Source organism: Ochotona princeps, chromosome 21 (assembly GCF_030435755.1).
Source record: "Ochotona princeps isolate mOchPri1 chromosome 21, mOchPri1.hap1, whole genome shotgun sequence".
Lineage (NCBI taxonomy): Eukaryota > Metazoa > Chordata > Mammalia > Lagomorpha > Ochotonidae > Ochotona > Ochotona princeps.
The window spans coordinates 29066016-29081677 of NC_080852.1; the positions used below are offsets into that span (position 1 = coordinate 29066016).

Consider the following 15662-nt stretch of genomic DNA (forward strand, 5'->3'; position numbering starts at 1 on the left):
TCGCTCGCTGGCACCAGTGCACATGTTTGGGGGGAGAGAAGCGTCACCTTGATCTTCTAATTCTTTCTTAAAATAGCATCTGTGTTCTGCTTGGTAGCTCACTGAATAAAAAGACCTGGCTTTTGTTCAGCGATGCTCTGGAGACCAGCAGCCCCGGGTGGCAGGAAGCAGGATTCCCTGAGGGCTCTCTTTGACAAGCTCCTACCCATGGGGCCCACCAGTGTTCCCAGAGCAGGGGGCCCCCTGAGTCCCAACTCCTTGTGCCGGATCTGGGGCTTCCGTACTCTGCTCAACTGCTGCCACTTAATCAGATGCCTTGAGGAGGCCAGGGAGTTGAGGACTGCAGAAGGGGTGATTGGAAGGAAACATCAAAAACCTCATGAAGAATGGAATTAAAAGGAGATAGAGCTGACATTCTGGCACAACAGGTTAAGCTGCCACTAGATACTTGCATCCTTTAAGCACTCACTGGTTCAAGTCCCGGCTACTCTGTTTCTACTAATGCATCCTAAAGCAGACTTGGGCCCCTTGCAGGCTGAATCAGTGAAAGATTCCTCAGTTGCTCTCAGGACTCCTCATCGCTCCCCCAGAATCTTCCAAGGACCCCAGGACACTCACTGGAGCAGTCAGCCCCATGTCCATGGCTCAGGAAGGAGAGCACGCTGTACCCCCAAGGACAGCTGGTTTCCTCCTGGACTAGAAAGCATTGGCCCATTGCTAACACAGGCCTGGGCACATCTTCAGCAGAAGCTTGGCTCTCCCTTGTACCCACCTTGGCCAAGGCCACTCTCATGTTCCTAGACCTTTGATACCTGGTTCTTGGAGTCCCACCTGCCCACTCCTCAAAGGGCATTCTTTTTTTTTTTTTAAAAAGAGATTTATTTATTATTTTTTATTACAAAGTCAGATATACAGAGAGGAGGAGAGACAGAGGAGAAGATCTTCCATCCGATGATTCACTCCCCAAGTGACCACAACAGCCAGTGCTGCACCAATCCGAAGCCGGGAACCAGGAACCTCTTCCAGGTCTCCCATGTGGGTGCAGGGTCCCAAAGCTTTGGGCCATCCTCAACTACCCTCCCAGGCCACAAGCAGGGACCTGGATGGGAAGTGGAGCTGCTGGGACTAGAACCGGCGCCCATATGGGATCCCAGCGCATTCAAGGTGAGGACCCTAGCCGCTCGGCCACAGCGCCAGGCCCTCAAAGGGCATTCTTAACAGTGCAGCAGTGGTGCCCTCATGGGCGTTGGTCCACCCTGGGCATGTCCGGCCCTGCTGCAGGGAGGGCTTGCTCCTTTTAGCTCTCACACATGATGCTTCAGTAGGGAACCTGCCTTTAGGCTGAGGGGTAGAGGGTGAATTTCATAGTGTTTGCCCATTTCATATGGGCACATACTCCCAGCAGGGCTAATTTCCAGCCACTGGTTTGACATCACTTGTCAGGGAGTTGGGAGTTGACCCTGGCAAGCTGGTGTAAGTGCCGACACCTACCAACGTGCCTTCAAGTGATTGATTGTCCTTAGACAGCCCCGGTGGGTGCCTGTACCCACTGTCCTGGAGCACAAGTAGAGAAAAGCCAAGTTCACTTTGTGTCCCATCTCGCTGTACTCTGTTTTTCTCTTCTGCACTGATTGTCTTGCTAAGCGTCATGCGGTAGGCACTGGCTGAAGGCAGTCTTGATGTGCCTGAAATAGAAGTCAGGGCATAAAAGAGACGATGATTCCTGTCTTGTCCTTGTGGGTGGTTAGTTTTCCACCATGCTCAGTTCGGACAATATGATGCCTTTCATTGTTGAAAACTGTGATTTGTATTGTGTAAATTTCTTTAAGGCATTATGGAGAACCTAAAAGGAGAGTTTTGAATTGTTTTCTCATGACACAGCATTGTTCTTAAGACACTTTAAATTCCTGCTACTTGTCGTTAGCTTTTCTCCAAAGCTGGTGGAAAACTGCACTCACATTTAAAGAGAAGCCAGTTGATGAGCTTCATTTACTTCCCAGGTGCAAGGGAGCAGCGAGGAGAGAGACAGACACGATGGACACCTTTGTGGATTCCGCGTGGTACTACTTCCGATACACAGACCCTCAGAATGCACACAGGTAAATCCCCCTGCACCGGCCTGGAGCGTGTGCACCTGGGCTCCTGCAAGAACAAGCAGTACGGTGAATCTGACACAACAGACCTGCGGAGGGATGCCTGTGCCAGGTGAAGGGAGGCAGGGAGGCCCTCAGACCACAGTACAGCTCTGGGTACACCCCAGCCAGGGTGGCAGGTGGCTCCGCACTGACCCCTGCACTTGTCTCCTGGGAGAATGCAGGCTGGTGTGAATACCAGGTGGGCAGGGTACAGGGGGAGTCCAAGGATGATGACCAGAAAGTGTTTGTCTGCTGTGCCCTTCAAGGCAAGGCCCACGTCAGGTGGGGAGACGGGTGTTAAATTATTAAGTTAGATTATTCACAGTCAAGTGATTCCCATGCACAAGAAACATTTAAAAGCAGCAAAGGAAGGAAATGCTACTGTGACTCCCTCCTCACCATGCATTGCATGGATGAGGCAAAGATGTGGGGGCGGACACCGTGGTGAAGCTACCACTCCAGCACTCACGTCCGCCATCAGAAAGCCTGGGGCAGAGTCCCAGCTCTGCTTCCAACCCAGCTTCCTGCTTATGTGTACCCCAGGAGGCAGCAGGAGACCCCACCACCCATGGAGGAGACGCAGCTGCTGGCTTCAGCCTAGCTCAGCCTTGGTTGTTGCAGGCATTTGGGGAATAAACCAGCAGATATAAAAAATCAGTTTCTCTCCCTCCACATTTACCTCCTCCCCTCTCTACCTCTGCTTTTTAAAATAAACTTTAAAAAAAGATAACATTTCTTCAGCTATAAACAGTGATGGTGGGAGGCAGGGAGTGAAGGGCAAATAAGTAGCACTGTCTCATTTCACATACATAATAGGTAACTTCCCAAAGTGTTAGATCGGTAGAGAGTTAGACATATTGCTTAGCAGCTGCCAAAAGGCATTCCTAAAACAGCTCGAAGTGGTCAGGAGACTGGCCTGAGGCGGGCGGGAAGACTGGAGCCCGAGGCCACTGCTTTCAGTGCCCCTTGGTTTTTCAGTTACATGTGTGTTTCTGTGTGGGTTTTGTTGTTGTGGAGTCAAGAACGGCCCACCAGTGCTGTCTACCTGGCAGCAGCCCCAAGGAAAAACCTTCATTCAGACGGGGAGGAATAACCCGCAGTTGGTGGAGGGTGTGTGTGTGTGATGACACGACATCCAGCTAGCTGGTGCCAGACACACCCCAGACCTCTGCCCTTCTTTTCCTGTGGACTTGGCATGGCATGAGTGGGCACCTGGGCTCTCCCTGCTTGCCCTGATGGGCCCCATCAGCTCGGGCCAGGGCTACTGTCCATCAGCCTTGCCTCCCGGAATTCATCCCAACCTTGGCTTCAGGCAACACGTGACCCCTCACTTCCCTTTCTTTATATTGCCTGGATTAACCATTGTTATTTCTTCATGCTTTAATTTGGTACAAAGAAAAGTCATCTTTCTCGTTTTTTAATTGTACCAAAATTGTGTCATTGTGGTGGTGATGGCGAGCCTACTGCCTGGTCAAAGGGCAGGCTGCTGCTTCCAGCCTAAAAACTGCAGTCAGCAAAGTCCCTCCCAAGTGCCTGAAGCTGTGGAGTTCAGACCTGCCTCCCCAACAAGGCAGAGCAGTTCTTGTTGGATGGAGGGCTCAGAAGGCTGTTTGCTCGGGTACGGACTGGTCTGTCTCCGCCAGTGCTGGTCCCCAGCCCAGCAAAACTCCCAGCCAGCCGACAGAGGGAACTGGAGTTTCCTCCCTTCTCCACTTAGGACTGGAGAGTGTGAGGAAGGCTCTCTGTTAGCATCTGTCGGCCACAAAAGGATGTGTTACAGTCGACCTTAATTATGCTTCTGGCGTCCAGCATGTCTCACACAGACTCTTGTTGGTTGAGTGTGTTTGTAAGGTTACTTGTAAAAATTTAAGTTGAGCTTCTGTTTTTAAAATGCTTAGTAGCTGCGTGTCCATCTTTATCATAAAGGGCCACATTGCCCTCTGCTGGTCGGAACTGAAAACTCAACTGTTTAATTGTGGTAAAACATGAACATAAATCTAAATGTTCCACTACGCACCGTACCCAGAACCGTGTGTCGCTGGTGGTGTTTTCCTTTTTCACAGAGAAATTGCATTTGTTCACAGCACACTGGTCATGTCTTCAGCAAGGGCTCCTAGAAATTAGCCTCATTTTTTCCCCTCCTTTATTATATAAGCTTTTCCTCTTATTATCCCTGACAGAATTTATTCCAAGGCATGTGCAGGTTACAGTGCGGTCATCTGATTTATGCACGGGTTCCAGAGCAAAGTTTTTTAAACGCCCAGTTTTCGTTCTTCCAGCCCTTTCAGCGCAGCATTGGCGGATTACTGGATGCCTGTGGATTTGTACATCGGAGGCAAAGAGCATGCTGTCATGCACTTATTCTATGCAAGGTTCCTGAGTCATTTTTGCCACGATCAGAAAATGGTCAAACACAGGTGAGCAGTTTGAGTTCTTTGCATAATCAAGTCAGTTTTGTGGGCAGTGACTTTGTTTTCCCCCAAGTGTTTGAGCTTTACACATATCGCATAGCCAGCTCTGGGCTGTGCTGTTGTATGCTGGCATGGGATCTAGCCCTCTGTGCTTCGGTGTTGGGGTGACTTAGCTCAGTAACTTGCAGTTTTCTGCTTGTGAGACAAAAGGGCACAGACCGTGAGGTTACCTGCTGTTTGGGAGCTTCTCCTGAGCTGCTCCTGTCACCCGTATCCTCCAGTCCCTGAGTGTAAGCTCTGTCTGTCGCTGGATGTGGCCGGGTCCCACCTCGGCGGGTGAGGCCTTCCGTCAGTGGATGCGGTGGATTCGAAGACAAGACTCTGTCTGAGAATCCACTGATAGATCGTCGGCCTGTGATCTGGTTGTTAAAGTGCTCACGGAATCCGCGTGTGTGCGATTTCTTCCCAGGCAATGCATCATTCTCCTGCATGTGTCCATGTATGCTCATCATGTGTAGATGATGCAACTAACATGCTGTACCAATTGAAGAGTAAAATGAACATGCGTGCCCCATGCCACAGGTTAGGAGCTAGAACACGGCAGGTGCCCTGGAAAACCCAGGGAGCTCCTGTTTGTGGGCTACTTCATGCAGTTAGAGACAAAACTGCCCGGAACATTCTCTCCCGTGGTTCCTGACCCACCCGTGTCAGCATTTCCTTTGGGTGTGTGCCTGAGAGTAGACCTGCTCGCAGGGCAAGCGTGCACCTCAACCCTGCCCCACCGGTCAGCCGTCAGTAACATGTGGCCTCGTCCAGCTTGCAGACTCAGCACACCGTGCCTCACCTTGCCTGCTAGATTTGAATTCAGAGACACTGATTGGCCTGTGTGTGTCTTAGATGAAATCTCTGTGTCCTTGGCCCTTTGTTTCTTCCAGGTTGTTTGTTTCTTACTGACTTCTGGAAGTTTATAAATATTCTAGCTACTAATCCTTTGTTAGGTTAGGGAGATTTTCACGTATCTTCTCCATCTCCAACCTTCTCTGTAATTGAAGAAATTGATACAGCAGCCGAGAAGGCACTTGACACACTAGCATCCCGTTCTGAAGTACCTGGTCTGAGTCGCAGCTGCTCTGTTTTCAGTCCAGCCTCCTGCCGATGAGCGCCCTGGGAGGCTGCAGGAAAGGGCTCCAGCACTTGGTCCCTGCCGCCTACATGGGAGGCTTCAGCGCAGTTCTAGGCTCCTGGCTTTGACTCGGCGCAGGATGGCTGTCGCAGGCATTTGGGGAATAAGCCACCGGATGCAAGATCTTTTGCCATCTCTCTTTCTCTCTCCATATCTTTTTTTTTAGATAAGATGAAGATAAGTTAATTAGTTACAGTATTTCAAAGGATGTTGCATTAATTGAACAAATAAAAAATGAAAGTCCCAGGAACCATGCCTCTTCCCAGTCAGGTGGCAGGCAAAGGAGCCTGAATTATTGTTCGGATGCAAAACAAAACAAAACAAGAGGGAAAGCCAGGTAGGTTCTAAAACACAGTGCTCCGAATGTGTCACAGTGGTTTGCAGAACGTCAACAATGAGAACCACAACCTAGAGATGTCGAGCTCTCCCTGGAATTATTCAAGTGCTTTTCCCTAAGTTTTGGCTTACTTTTCTGTTGTGTTCCAGTGAACAGAAAATATTTAATGATTTTAAAAATATGTATATTTAAAAGACAGAATTAGAGGGAAAGAGAGACATCCTCTGGTTCACTCCCCAGTGACCACAATAGCTGGAGCTGGACCCGTCAGGAGCCAGGATCTTCTTCCTGGTCTCTGCTGCCTTTCCAGACCATTAGGAGGGAGCTGGATCAGAAGGGGAGCCACAGGGACTCAACTGGTGCCTATGTGGGATGCTAATGCTACAGGTGGAGGCTTGGCTAAGTGTCAGCACCACCAGAAATTTTCAATAGATGCAATAGATGCAGTAACATTGGATCTGTTGCTTTTAGGGTCTCCGTGTCACTGATGGGCCATCCATGCCTTCCCCACTGTCTGTGGGGACCCGTGCATGATCCATCAAGGTGTCCTGCATGCCGCAGGCTGTTGCTGGGCTTGTGTCCCTCAGCCTGCTTGCTTCTTGCCCTGGTTGCTGACAGCTTTGTTATCTCAGCGTTACAAATGCTGCTGTCCAGTAAGAGAAGTCCTCCCACTCAGTTCCTTTGCTTCTCTTCAGGAGGATCGTGGCTGGGGCCGAACCTTTGTTCTTCGGCATGCATTTTAGATTGGGCCTGTCACATCCACCAAAGCACCTATTGGGACTCTCATTGAAATGATCAGTGTCTTTGTCCTTATTCTTCCTTCTTGCACCTCTGTGCTTAAGACCCGAGACCCTCTTCCACGCTTCTGTATCTGTGGCTTCTTGCCGCTCTGAGTCTGTAAGTCTGCCTGTGTCTGTCTCTGTTGTATGTGTGAGTCCGTGTGTAGGTAGGTGTGTGAGTCTCTGTGTGTGTTTGTCTCTCTGTCTGTGAGTCTGTGTGTGTATGTGAGTCTATCTGTGTGGTGTGTGTGAGTCTGTGTATAAGTCTGTGTGTTTGTGTGTGATTTAGTATGCGATTGTGTTTGTCTATTGTGTGAGTCTGTGTGAGTTTGTGTATGTCTGTATATATGTATGAGGCTGGGTATGTCTGTATGTTTGTGTGTGTGTCTTTTTGTGCCTGTGTGTGTGGTATCTTTAACTAGGACCTTCTATTCCTCGACCCTTTATTTTAAGGACCCTTTGGAGCCATCCTGTTGGAGATGATTTGTGGGCGCTTCTCCCTGTTGCTTGCAGATGCTGCTAACCCAACACTATTTATGTTAGATTCTCAGCTTGCAATGTTTGCTCTCCTGTAGGTAGCATGGCTCAAACCCACAGGGGGGTCAGCTCGTATTTACACATTTTCTTGGGGGAAAGCTTTTCCTATGTTTCTACCTATCTGATGACCCACACAGGCAAGTGTCCTTGCTGTTCTGATCTACAGAGTATATCCCTAGGGCTCGTCCTCTCCTCAGGGTTGTGTAACTCTTCATGCACCAGTTGCCTTTTAAGATGGGAAGCCACAGCAATGCAACTTTGGGCTCAACAGCTGGACTCCATTCGATCCTGCAGCAGGATGCAATCCTGTCTGTTCCCAGGAGGTGGTGCTGTCGTGCCACTGGGTAAAATGTGTGCGTGTAAAGGCTGCCGGTCTGCACCATCCAGTTCATCCCGATGACTCCCTCCCTCCTTCTGTCTCACTCTCTCAAGCATTTCTGTCCAGCCTGACCAGGGACAGGCACTCCACATCAAGCGTGCATGGGTTTTGAGTTCCAGCTCTGCTGCGGACGCCAGCTTCCTGCCCGTGTACATCATGGGATGCAGCAGGTGCCAGCTCAAGTGCTTGGGTCTCTGGTGCCCGTGGTGCCCGTGTGGGAGACCCAGATAGAGTTCCTAGCTCCCAGCCACAGCTCAGGCCAACATTTGAGGGAGACACGTTCCTTCCTCTCTCCTCCCCCTCCTCCTCTACCTGTCAGATCAATAAACTAAATAAAAAAGTGTTGAAGTGCTTACTACAGAGGACAAAGAAACACAGTGCCTGGTACAGGGGAACACCTGTGCCCGGGGCTCTGGGGCAGGCACACCCAGGTGGCTGCAGGCACGTTGGTCAGCAGTTTGGGCAGCAGCTGCAGGTGAAGCTGTGTGCGGAGGATTCCCATTGCAAGGGGAGCTCATGCTCACTAGGGCGCACTGTGAAGGAGCCCTGTGGCTCCCAGCTGCTGGTCTGACTTAAGTTTCTGGTGGTTGGTCTCTAAGGAGTGTTTGCTCAGGCAGCACCTGTTCTGCGTGCCCCCCCTCAGCTTGCTGTTCTTGTCTCTCTCCCTAGAGAGCCCTTTCATAAGCTGCTGGCCCAGGGCCTCATCAAGGGCCGGACGTACCGCCTGCCGTCCGGGCAGTACCTGCGGAAGGAGGAGGTTGATCTCACGGGTAAGCTCAGCCCCTCCGGTCCTACCCCTGTCCTCACCCGGCACCGGGAAAGGGCTGGGCCTCAGCATGTTCTGGGCCTGGGTCCTCTGCAGGCTGCTCCTAGGACCGCCTGCTGCTCCCCTCCTCCAGACACACACACATGCACGCATGCTTGCCCAGCCTGCATGTCACAGCCTGTTCCAAGACGAAAGAACAGAGAAAAGAAGTTATTTATTTGAAAGGCAGAGTTACAGAGAGGAGGGGCACAGGTGAAATAGCAGACCCATGAAAAATGGGGAGATGCCAGCCTGAGGGCAGTGGTACAAACTCCCCTGGAGCCCTGGCCATTCTGCCCAGGGGCAAACAATGCACCCAGCAGCCCCTCCCATGGCAGGCGCCTCCCAAGCCAAATGCAAGAGAACTGGTTTGGTGGAAGCCATGCACTGAGTTGCCTAGTGAGCATTCACACATCCGGGGTGAGGATGGTCTCCGCGCGCGAAGCAAACATTGGCAGTGCTTCCATAACTCAGCCCAGGGAGGACCGCGGCTCAGCGCAGGGGCACTTGCGTTTCAGCTGTCGGTGACCACTGATGTGCTGCCCACGGACAGCTGTGCTCTGCTCAAAGGCATGTAGGCAAGAGAGGCAGGCCTGCAATCCAGCTGTTCATCACATCCTACGTCTCTAGGGCCACGTCTGCACGGAAGCGCACATTTGTTTAATGGTTCAACTGTTCTGTTCAGAAAAGTACTTTTTCTGCTCCCCAATTCTCACAACAGTGCAGAAAGGGGCTAGACTGTGCTGATGGGGAGCAGAGAGAGCGTGGGAGGACAGCAGGGGCACCAGAGCCTCCCCACCCAGCAGGCTAGATCCCATGGGGTCCTGCTCTGATGCCACAGGCCAGCCGCAGTGTGAACATCTTCACCCTTCTCACACAGACTTGCCATCGGGTGCTGGTACCCCAGATCACAAGGGCAAGTTTGCATCTACTGAAGGGTGCCAGGCAGTTGGCTTTGCACCAACCCAGTCCTGCGAAATACAGCCAGGCCCGAGACACATGTGCAGTCCTCCAGCCACACCTTTCTGTATCTCTCTCTCCCCGCTTGCTCTTCCCCCGCTTCCTCTTCTGCACACCCAGTTTCAGTTTACAGAGTGAGCCAGAGGACCACGGCGCCAGGTCCCACCTCATCCCATGCCCAGCACTTTCTCCCCATGGCGATGCCCGAGAAGGAGGCTTAGTCTGACCAGCAGGTGTCGCCACTGCTTCCATCCCCTGGGGCTTGCAGCAAGCTCTCTCTACCCAGACATCAACTCCTGCAAGAATGGCAGGGTGTGGGGGGTGTGGCCGGCTGGCACCCCTGAGATGCCACGCCTCTTGTAGAATGAGCCCAGTGAGAGCCCTGTGGGTGCTAACAGTGAGGCCTGGGATGGGAGTGCGACCCCTTAGGACACTCTCCTGCTCTGAGACCCTGACCTGTCCACCACCCCTGCCACAGGGGACCCCAGAGTCATGAAGAAAACAGTGACACACACAGGTTGTTCTTGTCCTTTATCACTGTCCTCTTTCGAATCTGAATAATTTACTTACAAAGGGGGAAGTGACTATGATTTGCAGGAAGTGGCGACATGGGCCAGTATAAGTGTGTCGAGTATTCACAGAGAGAAGCAGGTGGCCGTTGATTTGCAAATGAAAAGTTTGTACAGCACAGAGGGTGGGAAAGTGGCACAGGAGTGCCCTCAGAGAGGCCCCTGTGCTGTGCCCACCCAGCCTGGGCCTCTGCACCGTGTGTCAGAAGTAGCTCGGAGTCACACATGTCTGCTGTCCAGGTTCTATTCCTCTCCATGTGAAAACCCAGGAGCAGCTGGAGGTGACGTGGGAGAAGATGAGCAAATCTAAACACAATGGCGTGGACCCCGAGGAGGTGGTGCAGCAGTACGGCATCGACACGATTCGCCTCTACATCCTCTTTGCCGCCCCTCCTGAGAAGGACATCCTATGGGACATGCAGAGTAAGTGGCCGCCCCCTTCCTGGCCCGGCTCCCTTGGGATGTGCCCTGGAGCCCGAGGGAGTTTGAGGAAGGCAAGGTGTGGCTGGACCTTGGGCAATCCTGGCCGAGTGTCCATCCTCGTGTGCCCTACCGATGGGCACAGGTTTCGGGTCATTTGGGGAGCTAGCTTGCGGCCAGTACAGATTCCTAGTGCTCTACACGGAGCTGCCGACACGGCCTCTGGGCTGGCTGGGGCAGGGCCTAGGGGAGCTGCCTCTGCACGGAGCTCTGTGCTGACTGGAGTATGGGTCCCCTGAGGATTGTGGTATGCGATTACTCCTGGGAGAGACCGACTGGCTCCCATGCTACCCACTACCCTCCCCCTGCCTGGGTCTGCTGGGGTCCCCAGGGACCACTCCACTCCCTCCGCCCATCCGCTCTGAAGGTTCTCCTCCCACCAAACTGGGGGACTCTAGGTGGGTTTGGACTTGGTCTCCCGGTCACTGCTCTCTGAGCCCCGCCCTCTCCCACACCCGGGCTGTTTAAATCTCAAATGACAGAAATAAGGTAAACTGGGCAAGCTGGTCATGCTGGAGTAAACTGTCCAGAGATGCCTCCCTCCCCCGCATGGGAGCTGCCCTGAGTGCTGCTGTGGGAAGAACCTGGCGCCTGCTTTCCCGGGGTTTACAGCAAGCATGCCTGCTGCTGCAGGAGGAGTTCCCATTTACTCCGACCCTCCGTGCTAGCGAGAAGCAGTCTGCGGCCCCATTCACAGATACCAACTGATGCCAAGACCCACCAGCTGCACGCAGGCCCCCCCACCAGTGGCACATGCACAAGCAGGCCTGGCTCCCGCCCCTACCCCAAGGGGCAGACACCCAGAATCTGCTTCTAACAAACTTCCCAAAGGCTGCACTGTGCATCCAGGCTTAGGAAGGCCCACCCCAGTGACCACTGAGTACAAGCTCAGGGTCCCAGCCAGATTTGCCGGACGTGTTTAAAACACAGCACGCACACATACCTGGTGGGGACAGGGACTGTATCGAGTGCTGCAGAGCGGTGTGGCGGCACACACAACCCCTGTCCACATGTGGTCAGGGGCCAGCTGGCCCCATCAGGGCTGTGGTGCTTTGACACAGTCCGTGCCCAGCTGCCAGTCTCACGGTGGGCCCCAGGCAGTCAGTGTGGGGTGCTCATTAGTTGTTATTTATTTTTAATGTATTTATTTGAAAAGCAGAGTGACACAGAGAAAGTACGAAAGATGGAGATCTTCCATCCACTGGTTCGTTCCCCAAATGACAACGGCTGAGACTGGGCAAGGCCGAAGTCAGGAGCTAGGGCCTGCAGCCAGGTCCCCCATGGTGGTAGGGACCCAAGCACTTAGGCCATCGTCTGGTGCCTCCCAGGAGCTTTAGCAGGGGACTGGATTGGAAACAGAGTTGGGACTCAATTCCATGCACTTCCATGAGGGATGTGGACATCCCAAACAGCGACTTAACCCACTACACCACAGTGCCAGCCACATGGGCAGCATTTGAGTCTTCCTGCCATCCAGGACTGTCAGTGTCGTGAAGCTGTGAATCAGCTGTGGTCCAGCTCTCCAGACCCTGGAAGCCGGGGCCGGCTCTTCATCACGCCCTGGGTCAGACAGTGTGGCCCTTGTCTCAGGTGCAGCTGAAGCCCTGGTTCTCACCTGCACCTTGCTCTCTCTCCCTCATTGTCTGACACTGCTCAGCCGATGCCCTTCCCGGGGTGCTGAGATGGCAGCACCGCTTGTGGGCCCTGGTCACCCGCTTCATAGAGACCAGGACGTCAGGAAAGGCGCCACAGCCTGCCGTGCTGAGGAAGGAGGAGAAAGCCGAGGCCCGGAAGCTCTGGGAGTACAAGAACACGGTCATCTCTCAGGTGAGAGCCTGCGCAGTGGACGCTGGCTGACTCCGCCCTGTGGTCCACCAGGCCCACTTCCCCTCAGCGGCCGTCGGGAGTCTTCCCAACCTCAGGATGCTGCCCGTGTCCCGTGCGTCCATGCTTAGCACGGATCTGGCCACGCACCCGTCACGTGTTACCTTAACGGAGCAGGAAGTAAGTGTAGAGGGGAGATGAGAAACTATCTTCTTGAGCTGATTTTCTGAAAGTCAGACGACCCCCCAGAGCTGGGTGGATTGTGACCCACGATCCCTGACGCTCAGTGCAGGGCAGGCGTACCTTCTCAGTGGCTTTTTTTTTTTTTTTTTTTTTTTGGTGGCATCTGGGTGAATTAGCAAAACTTTAAAGTCATTTGTGTTTCTTATTTATCAGAGTGTGTGCTTTCCAGCTTTCTGTCTGCTGGTTCATCCCCCAGACACCCATAGCAGCCAGGGTCTGGGCACTCAGTCCCCGTCTCCTTCATGGTGGGCAGGGATCGAGCCATCACGGCTGCCCCCCAGGGTCTGCAGGAGCAGAAGGCTGGTGACAGAAACTGGACTTGGAAATCAAATGCACACCCTCTGACTTGGGACTTGGGGCATCTTAAATGCTAGGCCAAAAATCCATTTCCAAAGTCATTTTCTTTTTTTTTTTCTTTTTTAAAGATTTATTTTATTTTTATTACAAAGTCAGATATGCTGAGAGGAGGAGAGATAGAGAGGAAGTGGAGCTGCCAGGATTAGAACCAGCAGCCATATGGGATCAAGGCGAGGACCTTAGCCACTAGGCCACACCGCCGAGCCCTCCAAAGTCATTTTCTAATGAGTCTCGGGTGCCTCAAATTCTGGGCTGCTGTTTTTCTTTGGGGTGCTGATTCCAATGGCCTGACAGCTGACTCCATGCACATGGTGGCGTGGCCGACTGGTTTCTCGCTGGCTGTGTAACCTGAGGCAGCCCTGGAGCCAGCATGGTCCCATTCCGGTCCCCTTCACCCTCCTGGCGTAGAGGGGCAGAGTTCACTGGGCTGCGTGCCGTGGCCGGGGCCAGGCCTGAGTACTGCCTGTTGTGTCTGTGTGCATCTGACAGAGCCTTCTCTTCTGTCAGCTAATAGAATTAGGTTATTGCAACAAGTTGGAAACCCGTGACATGTTAACGATGTGTTGTTTTGCTGAATCCTTGCCCATAACCAAGATTGAGAAGCACCAACAGGAAGAGCTGGCAGATGGTGTTCTTGCTGTCAACATTTCAAAAATGTAAAACTAACCTTCAGTCCAAGTCACTGCCATTGTGAAGGAGAAGTGAGCCCCTGCACCCCACCTCCCATCTGCCACTGTCTTGGTGGCTGCTTACTGAGAGGGGGTCAGGGTCTTGCCTTCATGCCAGGTACTAGTGTTGTGTTCTTAAACACAAGAGGCACAGACCTTCCATCCGCTAGTTCACTCCTCACATGCTAGCAGCAGCTGGGGAGTTGGGGTGGGGAGCGTGCAGACCCAAGCCTGGAGCTCGCAACCCAATCCAGTCTCCCAGGTGGGCGGCATGGTCACAGGTCCTTCAGGCATCCCTGCTACCTCCCAGCGTGTGCATCAACAGGAAGCTGGAGTTCAGAGCGGAGCAGGGATGCAAGCCTGGATGCATGTCCTCGCCCCAAGCAACATCTTAACCACTGTTTCAGATGCCTGCCACGGCGTTGGCTGTGAGTTAAGGTCTCTCTGATAAGGAAACAGTGATGATTCAAGATGGTGAATACTTGTATAAATAGCTCTCACTGCATCCATGTCATGATGTTTTTCTTTTTGATAATTCAGGTGTTGGGGGCAGGGGAGGGCAGGAGCTTGATGAAGTGTGAAAGAGAGTGACTCAGCTTTTACCAACAGGTGACTTCCCACTTCACAGAGGACTTCTCGCTCAATTCTGTACTTTCCCAGCTAATGGGCCTTAGCAGTGCCCTCACGGTGAGTGACCTGGGTCCTTAGCAACGAGGCAGGGTAGGCCGTGGTGCGGTGGCCAGCAGGATCCCAGCCTGGCGAAAGAGAGCGACCCCACAAGATCTCCCACTTAGTGTGACCCCGTTGGCTTCAAGAAGCACTTTCTCCGTAGCTACAGCCTGCTCCCACTACGGGGAGATTGTCAAAGGCTGTCCAGTCCAAACTCCCTTCTTCCAGGGGCCCAACGAGGTGGCTGACCTATGACAAACCCGGCACCAGACCCAAGCCTCGTTCTTGGCTGGCCCCTGTGCCCTCAGTGTGTGAGTCCCTGGTGAACTGGATGCTTCCTTGGCATTACTGGGTGAAGTTCATCTCACTCAGCTAGGTCAGAATTGCTGTCACTGAAATCAAACTCAGCATGTGTGGTGCAGGCCTAGCTCCTCATTGTGCATGACCGCTGATATTCTGCCCAGCCTGCTTGGCCAAGTGGTTGGCTGTTGGACAGCATTCAGACAGATAGCCAGTTTGCGAAATGAGGGCCTCTCCATATTTTTCAGTGGAAGATGTTTATAGATTTTTTACTCCATGACACTTGACATCTTCAGTACATTAAAGCAGGTAGATGAAAAACTAGGGGGAACATTTGTAACAAATTTAAAAACTCAACGAAAAATAAAATCGAAATGCTTATTTTGAAGCAGAAAAAGAAAAAAAATGTTTTAATTAAACCCTATTTGATGCATTTTCTGTGAACTTTTTGGAGTCCCCCTGGTACGGCAGATTGAAAGTTAATATCTTCCCCCAAAATCTTTGTAGCCTCCATTCTTCTTTCAGCTGTCACTGCTGATGGCCCACCTGCCTCTGGGTACACCTGCCCGTGGGACCGCCCTCTCCCAGCAGTAGCCTGTGGAAGCCTGGGATGGCCATGATCCATGTGTGGGTTGTGGGTTTCCTCCCTCCTGAGCTGTAAGCTCCCTGGGGACAGAGACAATGTCCTTCCCATCTTTTCTTTCTTAAAAACTAGCCAGTGGTGGGCACTCTGTATGGCCAAGTTGAGTGATGTGCCACAACAATACCTCTGGAGAAAAGTGAATGCATACTATAACTAGTAAACCTTTTCAAGGTTTGGGGTCCCAGTGATCCCTGGGCAGGGTGCATGGGAAGGAGGAATAAGATGGCGGCTTTGAGCAGGACTTGGCGTGTTTGTTACTGGATCCACAGAAAGCTAGCAGAGGGGTTCAGAGTTCCATTGGCTCCCAGGCCTCCCTCTGGGGACTAAAGGCCAGAGGTGTGGCAGTCACTCAGGATAGCAGTTGGTGACCCAGGGCTGTAATG

General features: G+C 52.5%; 1 protein-coding gene across 2 annotated transcripts in view; it reads left to right on the top strand.

The window, feature by feature from the left end:
- The window catches only part of LARS2 (leucyl-tRNA synthetase 2, mitochondrial), a 104862-nt gene that overhangs the window by 79430 nt on the left and 9770 nt on the right, over positions 1-15662 (top strand). For both annotated transcript variants that reach the window (XM_058678572.1, XM_058678573.1), the window contains exons 13-18: positions 2001-2099; positions 4415-4552; positions 8431-8531; positions 10336-10518; positions 12233-12402; positions 14277-14354. In XM_058678572.1, coding sequence (XP_058534555.1) covers positions 2001-2099; positions 4415-4552; positions 8431-8531; positions 10336-10518; positions 12233-12402; positions 14277-14354 — 769 coding nt within the window. The remainder of the gene's footprint in view (positions 1-2000; positions 2100-4414; positions 4553-8430; positions 8532-10335; positions 10519-12232; positions 12403-14276; positions 14355-15662) is intronic.